We start from the raw sequence: 14,290 nt of genomic DNA, 5'->3' as shown, positions 1-14,290 counted from the left end.
CCTACACTGAGTTTTAAATATTTATATCAATATACTGAAGTATTTCTTTCTGAACCTTCTTGTGCTTGCCTTATAATACATACATTTTATTATAATCATTGTGTAACATTCAGATTCTTTGCTAAACTTTTAGCTTCATGAGAATTGATTATTTCTTACTCACCCCTGAGTTCTAGTGTTTTAGAGTCTCTGATATATTAATAGATATTTGTTTGAATGAATGAATGGATAAATCAATGAAATTTATAGAAGAATCATGAATTAGGCTTTCATTGCTTTACAGTATCTTGAACATTCCTTATCCATTATCTTACTCTTGTTCCATGATCTCTGAGCATAAGTTCTATAGTTTGAATATAATCTAAGATTTCATGCATGTGTCCAAGGAGCTATAGTTACAAGATGTCTTAATTCCTCCAATTCAGCTTTTTTTTAAAATGCCAAATGCCTAACATAACTGTCATCTTCAAGTCTATATCTAACAGCTGTCAACCTCCATCACTTTCTGCTTCAGATTTTGCTTTTACATTTTTATTGATGATCACATCACATTTCTGTTGCTTGTACTGCCAGAGCAGGGTTGTTGTTGTTGCTTTTTAAATTTTTATTTAGCCAGCAGGAGCTTGAAAATCAAAGTATTTTAAGTTAAGAAATTACTTTCCTCCTCCAGAGAAAGTATAGACAAAACAAGTTTAAAGAAAGATCTCACTAAATAAACTCTGTCTCTAGGAACTGGAACCCTTGAGTTGTTGCTCAGGGCCTGCATGATTCACACATAATATCTAACAAGGTCTCCCTTTTTTGATTTACAGTGCTTACAACAAGTAAGGAATGACATCACAATATGCACAACTCCCAGTGCTTTCAAAATGTACTGACCCTCTGAAAGTTTCCGACTGGTTTCTTTGTGTGCTGTTAGGGACCATCCGGCTAGCTGTAGATAAACAAGTTTCAACATATGGGCCATAACACATACACCGCTCTGCTCCACTAGTGCAGAAAATTAAGAAAAGGTCGCTCTCTTGATATGAGAAACTCACGCAAAAGCGGCAGCACCGTGGAGCAGAGGGCCTGCCCTAAGGTGTGCACAGGAGAACTTAATTCCAGCTCCTTCTCTCCCACTCATTGCAAGTGTCGCTCAATCACTCCAGGTCTCTTTAATGTCCTCCCCTGAAAATTAAAAAAGGGGGCCAAGTCAACTCTGGCCTTCCTCTCTCCCTTTCCAAGTCCTTCCTTTGCTCCCTCCCTTCCTATTAAAAGATATTTACGATCTGCCTACTATATATGTTCCAAGTGTAGTGCTAGGTCCTGGGCATATTGGTGAGAGAATCAGACATGGTTCCTGCCCGTGAAGAATTACTAAACAATGAGGAAGACATATATTAAATAAAAAATTGAGAACAGGAAAAATATTCCAGACAGAATGGGAAAGCATATGTAAAGGTCCTGAGATGGGAAGGTGCATGGACAGTTTTAAAATGCAAGATTTGGAGTAAAAAGTAAGGGATTGTAAGCTGACAAGGTCCTTGCAATCTATGAGGTCGACCAAGGTTTGCCTCGCCTAGAAATAAAATAAAATAATAAAAATGCAGGATTTGTAAACGGTTATATCCATTGGACTCAGTTGACAACCAAAATGATGAAAGGAAAATTCCCATCATTTCCAGATGGCAATTCAGATAATTGTTATATTAGCATAAACTATTTGAAAAATTGCCTAGATTTTCTATCTTTATTGTTGATCTCATACATGCAATCAATGAATCTAATAAAATTGCATGAAAATATAAAAATCAAAAACATATACAGACATCTCAGGCACATGGCACTAGGGCAAACGTTTTACGAATTATGAAAGTTTCCAGAAAGCCCAGGAATTCTATGAGTGCCTCCCATTTAATATTTACAGAATAAAACTAAACACTAAGGCAACAGTTATTATCTCTTACAAGTACTTTACTCCCCAAGCATGGTTTCCCAATACTCAGCCTTTCCAGAATGACGGCTGACACCCTAGAGTGAGAAGAGAGATTAGTCATAATAGTCATTCTTGTTGAACTGTCGTAAAATATATGCAAAATGTTTATTTCAGTGATTTTCTCAATTCTTAGTTAAAACAAAAGTTGTACCTTTGCACAATTTATGCCACATGTGAAGTAGTATTATAAACTCTTCGATCTTTTTCTCAATTTCTACCTTTTCATTTGGCTGCCATACATGTGAAGCACAGTGTGCAGTGTCCAGTCCCTGAAACCAGAATGAAGCAGAGTTCAAGAATCAGGTGTTCAAGTCAGGTGGGATAAAGAGCCAATTTGAATAACTAAGGTCCTAGTAAAAAAATTAAACAAACACATTTGAAAACCTGAATCAAACCAATTAACCATAATGCCCTGTCTTGTGGACAGGAAAAAAAAACCTGTCACTCTCTGCAACTAACGGCACTTATTATATGATGAAAATCTGAGAAATGTCCCCCTTCTACCTGAAAGCAACTTCCTTAAAAGTAAGAACTTGCTTTACCTGTCTTTGTTTCTTCAATGTTCAGTGCTGAATGTAGGAGCTCAATAAACCCTCATGAATCAAATCAAGATATGGACACTCATTCTTTTTTAAAAAAAAAGTTACAAAACGGATGAATCTTCAAAGTGAAATGAAATTAATTACAGAACTATCTTACTACCTGTAGGGTTTAGCAAATATATAAAGCTTGCCCTCTGCTATTCTATATATAACATTTATGACATCAGACCTTCAATTAAAAATCATTACTTATTACTTTATTACAGCTATAAATAAGCTTTATTTGATATAATGTAATAAAACATTTTCAAATTTAACAACATTTATCTGACCAGAATTAATCATTTAAATTATGAATATAAGTATATACAGTCACTTTAGCAACTCTGCAGTTCAGGAATTTGTACAAGCTTTGTCTGCAAGGACAGGGCCCACCTCCCCTTTCGGGGAAGGCAGACCCTTCCCTGAGTCTGGTAAGAAGCGATGTCAGTGAAAGTTGGAAGAAATCCATAATCCACACTGGAATTCCACATTATCCTGTGAGGGAACAGCTACATTTATGGTAGGAAAATAATATTCTCTTTCAGTTCTCTTTTATCAAATAAAAGTCTGCATTCATTTTTTCCCCCCTTAGAGGTACTCTTCTTTTCTGATCTATTGTCTTTCTGTCTCCTTAGTTCATAATATTACATAGTTCCACAAAAATAAAAAATAAAAATACTATCCATGAAGGGACCTCTTCTGTTTGTCTGCCCTTAATGCTTACCACTTTGAGGAGGGAGATGGGAGGACGACAGAATTGGCCAGGCACACATTTCATTTTTAGATACAGAGAACACAAAAACAAGTCCTTCCGAAGGAACAGAAGGGTATTCTGGAGCATTTACCAGTAGCGGGCCCAGGTGACCTCCGGGTCACACAATTCAGTTGAACACAATGCTGCTCAGTGAGAATTAACCTATTGATGCTCCACTTGTAGAAGCATCACAACCTTTCATGGAAACCCCATTATTCCCCTACTTCCTCCCAAAAAAACACACAGTTATGGACCAGCTCGTGGGCCCATTGCACCCCTGTGTAATGAGAGTCAAAAGTTCGGTGCCAACTACCATATTAATGTATGATGTGGTTAGGTAGCACTAGCTCTTCATCCTGGTAAAAGCCCTCACGGAAAGAATCCCCCTCACCTCTCAGGACCCCTCAGAAGAAGTATGAGCCCAAAAAAAAAAAAAAAAAAAGCTTTATTCAGATTTTATGGTTCTCTCCATCCTGAGATCTTCTATTCCTGAGTTATACCATAATAAGCGACTTAACAAAGAAAGTACATTGGTGGGAAAGTCACAGGGACCCTGCAGAAAAGCCAAACTGTTTGACAGAAGCTTGAAACAGACACTGCTCTAGGAAATCATTTGTATGAACTGATGACGGGATTCTGTTTTCTAACACGGACATGCAACATATTCAACACTATGCTTACCACAGTTAGCTTGGAAAAACACTCCTCGGTCCTACAACAAAATTAATTCTGTCTCACAAATGATTCCTGAATATTCACCACAACACCTAGACTCAGAAGCATGGGAAGTGTGCATTGGAATTTGCTTCCACGTGCGTGACTTGGACATACGTGAAGCACCAGAAACTGTTTCCTTTCTGGAACTCAGCTCTGTCCCGCGCACTTACTGCCGAACTGATCTGGCTGTCTTAAACTGAGAGCTATGTTCTTTTGCACAACAGCACTGATCCACAGAGAAAAAAGAGAAGTCACCATCTTCCTCGTAATATACTTTGCACAACAGATCACCCTGCTTGTCATGTTTGAGCCATCCCAAGAAAGGACGGAAGCCGCATTCCATAGTCTCAGCAAATGATTTCGTTCTGTTTCCACCTCTGTCTTGCCTTGTTTCTTTTGTCTCCACGATTTCGCTTTTGATCATGAATCATGACTTTTTTTTCTACAGTAGTCAGAGTTTTGTCTAGAGAGAGAGAGAGAAGACAAGAAAATAATTTAGCAGAACTGTAAACATGTTTGTTTTGTGGTGGGTGGATTTAATTTTGACAGCATTCAGTAATATGAATCACTTGTGGATTCTAAGTTATGAGCACCTCTAAAGGGAAAGAAAAAGTGCTGTGGCTCTTTTCATAGATTTTATAACTTTTACAAATTGCCACAGCCTTAATATACTTGCAAATTCACTTTCATAATACAGCTATAGCCAAAAATGGTTCCACTCTCAAAATTCCCTGCCAAATACTATTGCACCTGCCCGACCTGAAAAGAAAAATGATGATTACTAATAAAAAAGTGTTCTCTTCAAATCTGGGAGGGGCATTCTCGTAAGCCGTAAGCGCGGAGACCGGAAACCTCACTCCACTCTCACTTCCTTCATCCCAGATTCACAGAAGGGGCATGAGTCACGGAGAAGTCTTAACCGGCTGCTGAGGAAGTCTCTTTCTCCTTGGTGTAGAGTCACTTCCCCTCTAGAACCACACTCCCCTAACTCTGAACTCTCACAGGACTTGACTTACCAAACTACGTCCTTATTCTTGAGAGCTAGGTCTGTGAGGTGCCAGGGCCTGGCACTGCGCCCTTAGCCTCTGCTTTCTCGTCCCATTGAAAGTGCCCTTCTCACTTGGCTACCAAGATTCCACAAACGGGGTTTCCCAGTGACAGGATGAGTTTCTCCACAATACACCACCTCTCACTTTGTCCCTCATCTCACACGGTGATGACCCAGAACAAGACTGAGGCCATGTTTCAGCTCAGAACCACAGCTCCAGGCACCTGGGCATCTGTGAGCAGGCAGTGAAAATAGGCTGTATCCGCGATGGTGCTCCACACTTATTCCTCGCAGGGGCCTCTTCTCAGCATGGAGGAGAGACTGCATTTTGATCACAGCTCTCAGAAACTCGTGAACGCTACTGAACCCCTCCAGGCCTAGAGCCTCAGGGCCACCTCGGAAGTCTCTCTTTCCTCATCACCCACCTGCTAGCCAACTTCCAAGTGTCCAGACACCCTTGGTCTCTTCTAGTCTCAATACCACTCTCCCCGGGTGGGCCCTCCTGACAGGAGACCTCACTTTTACGTTGGTCTCCTAACCCACTTCCCTTCTCCATTGTGAACCCCTATTTACAGTGGAGTCCTGGTCTCACTCCTGCTCAGAAGCTTTCATCTCTCCCCCCACCCACACTGCCTACCCAGCCCTTTGTAACGATCTCAATCTACCCAGCTTCGGGTGCTGCTGAAGACATGTCCCAGGTTCCTTATCTACCTCCATCCATACCTGTGCACCTCTGCCCGTACCCTCACCTCTCCTTTGAGTAGCCTCAAACCCACCTCCACCCTGCCATCCCGTCTTGTTAAAATCCTACTCTTTATTTAAGATCCACCCCAATTATCACGTCTTTCATGATTTCTACCATGGCTATTTTCTTCCTAAGACATTTCCCCAAGACTTCTTTTTCTTCTATAACCATCTGTACTGCTTCATTTTACTTTGTGCTACGTGTATTTACTATCTCCTAAGGAAAAATAATTTAGAGACAGCAAGGAAGGTCAATTGCCTGTCTTTCCTACTTTAAAGAGATGTTGCAAAGTTAAAGCGTAGGCAACTGTTAAGCATGAAACCAAAAAGCTATTATTATTACTAAAGGTGATCTAACAAAAAATAAAGTGCTGGATTCTAGCTAGTTAAGGATGAGAAAAATACTACTGTGGCAGGGCGGGGAATTCACGAAATAGCAAACTTTTTTTTCTTTCTTTAAGGCAACATCCTACAACGGATACCCAGGGTTTCAGGGGCCTTGATGCTTCTTTTCCAGTTTCTACTGAGACTCATTTCATTTTATTTTTCTAATCACTGATTTCCCTAAAAAAATAAAAAATAAAAAAAAAGGTAGAATCACCCCAAACTCCAAAGCCTCAGCGCAAACCCTGGAGCAGCATGACAGAATTCATAGCAGGAACCCAAGGTTTCTGTGACTAGTTCCGCTGTGACTAACCACTGCAATCAACAGAGGTTATAAGAGGTTCTTTGAAGAGAAATATAATACATCACCAAAGAGAAGAAGGGAGAGGGAAAGGCAGAGCTACTTCAAAACAATTTCATGAAAGTCTTTTATATGGTAGTTTAGAAATCGCTTTTCAATATTGTTCACAATAATGGTGTCAAAGAACAAAAGTCGTCAAAACCTGACACTTAAAAGCAATTTATGGCAATTCAAAAAAAAAATCCATAAAGTCGACAAAAAGAAAAAAATCCCTGCTTATACCACATTATCACATTTAGTTTTATATTACTGGTATTTGAATACTTGTGAAAAAGGGACAAAGATTATAGAATAGTGAATTAAAATCACCAATGAAGTATTCATGGCCTTTTCCCTCATCCCCAGGAAGATTCCCAGTGCCTGCTGGATGCCTGAGCCTTTTGTTATGCTGATCCAAAAAAATGAGAAGTGGGTAAATATCTGGAAGCAGCAATACACAGGCTAGTAGACTGTTTACACAGGAAAGGAAGAAAACTATTATGTAGGAGAAAAAATAGAGCCAAGAAGGCAGAGTGAGGGGCAAAAGTAAAAGAGATGAGAACCCAAGCAGCCAGAGGGGTAAAAAAGGGCTAGAGAGATTAGTGGGAAGAGCCCTCAGTCCCTAGGCTGGCCCAAGAAGTATAAGTGCTAGAGATATGGGTAGGGGAACAAAGGGTTCTAAGAAGGTTTGCTGTGAGTTATGCATTGGACACCATGTCTATTCTTTCAGAGACTCCAGTAGAGTTATGAGTTATCCAGCTGGTGTTTACTTGAATGCAACTGTGCAGAGTGTTGAGTGTATGGGGTATTTTGGTGGCCTTTTACTAGCCATCACCCCACCAAGTCTACTGCCATCCCAGCCCGCTGGACCATAAGATTCCTAAGGCAAGAACTATCAGTTATTCATCTTTCCATTCCCTGCCATGCCTGGCACCAAGCCTTGTACAGTAGCCCTCAAATGTTTCTGGAGAAAACAGGCATTGAAAAGACTCTACTTCCAGCCTCTACTTTCTGATTCATCCTACATGGTGCCACTGAATCGGTCTTCATTGCTTTGCTAATTCCATTCTCCCATTTGCAGATTCGGTGGATGACTACTGTCCACACTAGAGTCTCTCAACCTTAACATCACAGGAATTAGGGCCAGGTAACTCCTTGCCATGGGGCTGCCTGTGTAACACAGGACGGGTAGCAGCATCCCCAGTCCCTACCCACTGGATGCCACTAGGTCCTCCCCTCCTCCAGGCGTGACAACCACATATGCCTCCAGACATTGTCAAATATCCCCTGGGGACACAATCACTCATGGTTGAAAACCACTTGTCTACACCAAAATCCCAAATTCTTGAGGCTGGAAAGGAAGACCCTACACAATTTAATTTCATTCTTCCTTTCCATGTGATCTCCCAAATCTTCCTCCACACCAGCACTGGGATTCAGCCAGACTGTCCTTTGTATAAGGTCCTACACTGGTGCCTCTTCGTCAGTGGTCTCCAACCTTTTTGGCACCAGGGACCAGTGTTCTTATGAGAATCTAATGCCTGATGATCTGAGTTGGAGCTGAGGTGGTGATGCTAGCGCTGGGGAGCAGCTGCAAATACAGGTGAAGTTTTGCTTGCTTACCCGCCACTTACCTCCTAACAGTCCATGGACCCATATCGATCTGGTCCATGGCCCGGGGGTTGGGGATCCCTGCTCTACATGAAATGTCCCCTTTACCAGAGAAGCCATTTCTACTCTCCTTTAGTTATAAATGCTTTGACCACCTTCACAGACATACTCGAGCCCATATCCTTCAAAGAAGTCTTCCTTGACCGGGGTTAGGGTAAGCCCTGAGTTACTTTCCTTTCCTTTGACCCCTGTCTCCATCTTTCCTTTGTCCTTATTTTAAAAGGGGTGAGTGCACATATGTGTGTTTGTATACAGCCTGCCCAAGAGAAATATATGCACCAAGACAGGAAAGAAGCATATAACTTCCGTATCCTCCTCAATGCATGGCACAATTATAAACAGAATTTAAAAAGGAATCTTTCTACATTGGAACTGACTAGAAAGCTTACTGGTATAGAATTTTTTAAATAGCATATTCCAACTCTCTCATTAGAAATTTCTTAAAGTTAATGGCTAATTAGGCTGATCATCCCAAAGGACTTCAATATTCTATAACTGTAAATAAAATCAATAATTATAAATTCAAACAGAGAAAGATGCAATGAGAGGACAGTCATTTTCTTAGACCAAGGGATAGCAAACTATGACCTGTGGGCAAAATCTAGCTAGCCAATTATTTTTATAAATAAAGTTTTATTGGTATATCATCATATTCATTTAATTACTTGTATCTATGACTGCTTTCCCACTACAAAGGCAGAGATGAGTAGTTCCAATAGAGACCTATGGCTATCAAAGCCTAAAATATTTACTATCTGGCCCTTCACAGTTTAAAAGTTTGCTGACCCCTGTCTTAAACTAACTGGAAAACAATACCCAAGCATCCGCACTAGCTAAAGACACAGAGGTAAATATCCTTGGACATTATGTTAGCTGATTACTTTTATAAAAGCCACAGTAGCACAAAGTTAAAAGCAATTCTAAGCACAAATTTCCCAGGTTCAAATCCAGCTCTAACACTCTCTCCATGTATGACTTTGGAAAAATTATTTGACCTCCCCAAGCCCTTTGTTTTGTCATATTCAGAACAGAAATGAAGAAACTCAACTTCTCATAAAGTTTTAAGGATTAAGTGATATAATTCACACAGAATCTCAGCATAGTGCCTGAGAGTGAATCTTCAATAAATATAGGTTATTTTTATTTTAAACTGAAAATTCTACTTGTGTGACATTTGAAAAATTTGCATTTTGTTAACTACCTTCATTATGTGTGAATTATTAGCTAAAAAAAAATCAACGAAAATATTCTCAAGTTCTTTGTGTAAGAGGCATACAAACACAGTGGTGTTTTCTAGTTCAGGATCTCCTTTGTTCCTTCCTATTTTCTACATTGGCTACTTAACTGGACCCTCTGCCACCAGTCTTTCTATTTTAATTGCCCATTGCACTGCTGCCAGACTTTCCTCAAACACATCCCTCAACATGTTACTCCTGAGAACTGAAACCAACATGCTTTCCTGTTCCTGTGCTAAACAACTCTGGGACTAGGCCAAATAACCCAGCTACTTGTCCTAGGAAATAGCTGCTTCCAAAAGATAAGACTGTGCACCAACCAGGATAGCTTACTTATCAAGACTAATAAGTTTGCTCATTAATACTGGCTCTAAGGCCCTCACTTAGGTACACCTGCCAATCCGAAGCTATTATGTCATAAACTATGCCCGGTCCTCAACAGTTCCCCACCGTCACATCACCCAGCACAAGCCCTAAAGCTCTGTGAATATCCTTTCCTTACTTCGTCTAAGAAACTACCAGGACTCTGTCAAGGTGTCTTCCCATACAGCAGTAAGTCTAATAAATTTAACGTACTTCTATTAACAGGTTTTTCTAATGGTCTTTTTAGAGAGCTGATGGCTATAATTCCCAGCTCAAAAACATTCAATAGCTCTTCACTGACTACAGAATTAAGTCATTTGACAAATAATGTTGCACTGGGGTGATGCATACCACATCTACCACTTAAGGACTATGTGACCTAAGGTAAGTTACTTTATGTTCCTGAGCTTCAGTTATTTTTCTGAAAATTGGGGATGCTAGAAACACCTACTTTACAGGTAGAATGGTATATAGCATGTGACAGGAGGTGTTCAATAACTATTAGCCATTATTACTTTTCTCACCTATTATCTGTCGGGCACTGTATTAGATCTGCAAATAGAAATCTAAGACATAACTTCTTCCCTGAAGAAATTTAGAATCTGGTGAGCAAACACTAGTGCAAACAATAATAATTTTATAGTCCTGGAAATATCCCTGGGGATATAGGTCGGTCACGGTGCATATTCTAGAGCCAAAAATTATATTCTTTAAAAAAAATTTAAACATTTTTATTGTGAGAAGTTCCATATGTACAAAAGAGTATACATAATAGATGTGAAAATCAATACCTGTGAAGCTACACCCAAGTTCAAGAACTAGCATAGCTGTAGTCTCACAACTTCAAGACAAGAAATGATGATCTCTGGTTTCCCACATTCCGATTATGAGATGTTTCTACCTGCTTTATTCTAGTCATGTTAGAGACTAGGGAGTATCCCACGTGTGGAACCTCTGCAGTCTATTATAATCCATGAGGGCACTTCGGTACCCTCCCTGAGCAAGGCTGTTCCTCTGAGATAGCTCGGAGCACAAAGGTGTCCTTTGCCACCTTTATTACACATAAAGGAGTCTGATATATGAAAAGCAGGGAGCAGTAAGATTCGCATGATGTGGGATCTAGACCTCATGGTGCCATAAGCTCACTGTTACTTCTTCTGTCAAATAAAGGGCCTGGACAAGATGACTGGAAAGGTCCCTCTCAGCTACAGTGGTCCCTGGTTCGCTGGTCTGTTCCTTCCTGCCAGGTCTAGTGAAGAGGAATGCCTCCCCCTCTCACACATCCAACACTAGACTGCTCTCTCTCATTGGCATCATCCATTTTCTCATTCCAGTGCCTTTCCCCTCAGCTTTCGAACATGAAGATGTGTCCTCTTCCTCAAATTTAAAGCAAAATCTTCATGTGACCTGCTGACAGCTCTAAGTGCTATGCTGTCTCTTTCCTTCTTTACAACGCCAAATTCATTAACATGGGGTTACATGGGAAGGGTCTATTTCCTTATCACCACTGGCCCTTCACAGTCTTTTTTCAGAACCCACCACCCTATTGCAATTACTTCCTGGAAAGTCACTAATGCCTCCTAGACAAACTCAACAACTTTCTACCAGTTCTCAACTCCTAACAAGGCAGACAGCACTTTCTAAAAGCTCTGCAGCTTTCAGCCTCGGTGAATTTGCTTCCTTTATTTATCAGTAGAGGATGAGGTCATCAAAAAAGTTTTACGGGATGTAAGAGTAATAGCAATGAAAATTATAATGTTATAATTGGGAATAGAAGGACATAATTTAGATGTTATTAATGGAGAAAGGATGGGAAACATCACCTTCTTTGTCATCAAGCATATCAATTGCAGTTCATCAGCAAATCAGTCTTCCAAATCAGCTAATTACTTATCTTTGGCTTTCAGAATTCTGTTGCGTAGAGGACTGGAATCTATAGAATTCTGAATTCAAATCTGATATGTTTCGTAGAAAATAAGCTGTATACTGATTCAGGAAGCCTTCTGAGATACACTTCAAGGAGTTCGATAAAAGGGCTGGGAGGATAAAAGAAAAATAGTGATAAATGACCTTACAGCACAAGCTCGGGTCTCTCAGGCCTCTCGGCAAGCTTCAGGGCCTCATGCATGCCTGCAGCTGAGAGCTTCCGGTTGATATTCCGGTACTGGCACTGGAGCAGGCTGCGATAGGTGGTCCTCAGGTCCCGGTTAAAGAAGGCATATATAAAAGGGTTAATGAGAGAGTTTGCATAGCCTAGCCACAGAAATGTCCTCTCCACCCATAGTGGGATGCAGCTGCAGGCAGTGCCACAGATGAAGGGTCTGGCTGTTGAGAGGAGGAAAAATGGCAGCCAGCACACAGTAAAGGCCCCGACGATGATCCCCAAGGTGGTGGCTGCTTTCTGTTCCCTCTTAAAGATGGAGATGTTTTTCCTTTCGTGTTTGAGAAGTCTCGAAAGGTTGGCACACTCTTCTACCTCCTTCTGGAGCTTCACCATGCCGTTCAGGGAGATGATGCTGCCTGGCTCCCGGAGGCGCGGAAAGCCAGGGAATTTGTGTTTGGCGGCGCTCTTCCTGGCAGCCTTGTAAATCTGGTAGTACATGAAAAGCATGACGGACATGGGGATATAAAATGCCACTGCGGTAGAGTAAATCGTGTAGCCAAAATCCTGGCTGATCAGGCACACCTTGTCATCATTCACGTTCTGAGCCCAGCCAAAGAGTGGTGGTAAAGTGATGGAGGCAGAAAGGAGCCAGACAGAGAGAATCATTTTCGCCATGCATTTCCCATTCTGCCTCACAGGGTACGTTAGCGGCCTCGTGATCCCAAGGTACCTAGGTGAGAAATGGAAAGAAATCAAGTGACTACAGTGATCACAACTCGTCAGCTAGGAAATACCACCAGCTAGGTGCGAGGCTTTACACCTGGTAGCTCTATTCTTCGCAACAGTCCTTCTAAACAGGCATCATTATTCTGATTTTACAGAAGGGCAAACTAAGGCTGAGATGTCACCTATTTTATTCCTGGTCACACAATTAGCTAGAGGCAGTGCCGGGATTCAGTCTAAGAGCCTGCAATGCTAGTCCATGCTCCTTGCTTACCTGTAGCTTCTCATATTTCATGTTGTTAATGAACTGAATATTAAATATCTGCCCTCCTCTTATGACCACTGCTGCTGAAATCAGCCAGGAACATAACGTTAAGCTTAATGTGGGATGCTGTGACACATCCTCAGGAATTAACCAAGGTCTACTAATCTCTGATATTATATATCCACTGATCCACTGGGCTGTCTTAATGCAGGCCGGGTTTTAATTCACGTTAACTGCTCCTCTGCACTGTAGTGAAAGCACTTCTTTAAGATCACAGAGATTTGTGAGATATTTAGGAAATCTTAGGGTTCTGGAATGGAAAGTAGTAAGTGATCATTCTTTTACCCGCAGAAGGTTCTCACACAAGAATAATGTCAGAGGAACAATCTCTCCTCTCTTGAGAAGGCTCACAAGAAAGGGCAAAGTTCTGAAAAATATTAAACAAACCCAACATTTTTTTCTGTGCTTACTTAGTTCTATACAGAGAATATTTCCCTGTCTCTGTTATCAAAGATTTATAATGCAAAAGAGACTCGGCAAACAGAGAAAACATCCAGTAAGACATTTGCCAGGTGCTTATCGTTTTTAGCTTTCCAAATATGTTTTCTCCACTGTAGTTAATGGTCTTGGCTTCTATTTTGGAGAGGATGCAAAGAGCACTTGAGAAGTTAAGATAGGTAAAAGCTGGTCATTTTCTTGTTTTTTAACTTTATGTATATAAAAGATAAACTCTTGAAACACGGAAAGGAAAAGCACAGAGAGTCCCCAACTAACCATCAGGTTAGTTTCTAAAAGTCTGTCAGTTTGAAGGTTGAAATTTAGAAAATAATTATTTTTGTGCTAGAAAGATCCTGTGTTACGCTGAAATTATCCCAAAAAGTCAAAAATTATGCTTTTTCGATGAAAATTAGCATCACTGCAACACTCACGAGGCAAAATTGAGATACAGTAAAAAGGAGTAAGCCAGATTTGCTTATTCATCGGGAATATTTATTCATTCCTTCAACAAATATTAATAGAGCTCCTTCTATATGCCAGGTGCTGTTTTAAATGTTGGTGATATGGCAGTGAATAAAACAGACAAGAATCTTGAATGCAGGCACATGGGATTGAACGGGAGGGACTCCTGGGCCCCTGATCCCTTCTGAGGATTCAGATGTTAGTGGGACCTGTTCATTTTACAGCCTCCGCTTTCCTTTTTCCTTGATAAAAGAGACCCATAAGCACTATTGCTAGGTTTATCAGCTATAATTAGGATTATGTTCTGGCTCCCAAACAGAATGATGAGAAAGAGGGAAGTTTTCCTAAGAACCCAAGAATTAAGAGCTGAAAAGGAAGTGAAAAAAGAAAAAGAGGTAGGCAGGAGGGAGTAGGAAGGAA

The 14,290-nt window shown here is 40.7% G+C and overlaps 1 protein-coding gene across 2 annotated transcripts in view; it reads right to left on the bottom strand.

The window, feature by feature from the left end:
- Positions 1–2,750: 2,750 nt before the first annotated feature.
- HTR7 (5-hydroxytryptamine receptor 7) overlaps positions 2,751–14,290 on the bottom strand; it is a 61,367-nt gene continuing 49,827 nt past the window's right edge. Inside the window, exons 2-3 of one of the 2 annotated variants that reach the window (XM_006925959.2) lie at positions 11,889–12,652; positions 2,751–4,496 (exon numbers count right to left, since the gene is read on the bottom strand). In XM_006925959.2, coding sequence (XP_006926021.1) covers positions 11,890–12,652 — 763 coding nt within the window. In that variant the 3' untranslated portion in view covers positions 2,751–4,496; position 11,889. The remainder of the gene's footprint in view (positions 4,497–11,888; positions 12,653–14,290) is intronic. The other variant, XM_006925958.2, reaches the window with a different exon arrangement.

The sequence above is a fragment of the Pteropus alecto genome, unplaced genomic scaffold (genome assembly GCF_000325575.1).
Source record: "Pteropus alecto unplaced genomic scaffold, ASM32557v1 scaffold88, whole genome shotgun sequence".
Taxonomy (NCBI): domain Eukaryota; kingdom Metazoa; phylum Chordata; class Mammalia; order Chiroptera; family Pteropodidae; genus Pteropus; species Pteropus alecto.
The sequence above is the reverse complement of the archived record's forward strand: the minus strand, read 5'-3'. Positions and strand labels throughout refer to the sequence as shown.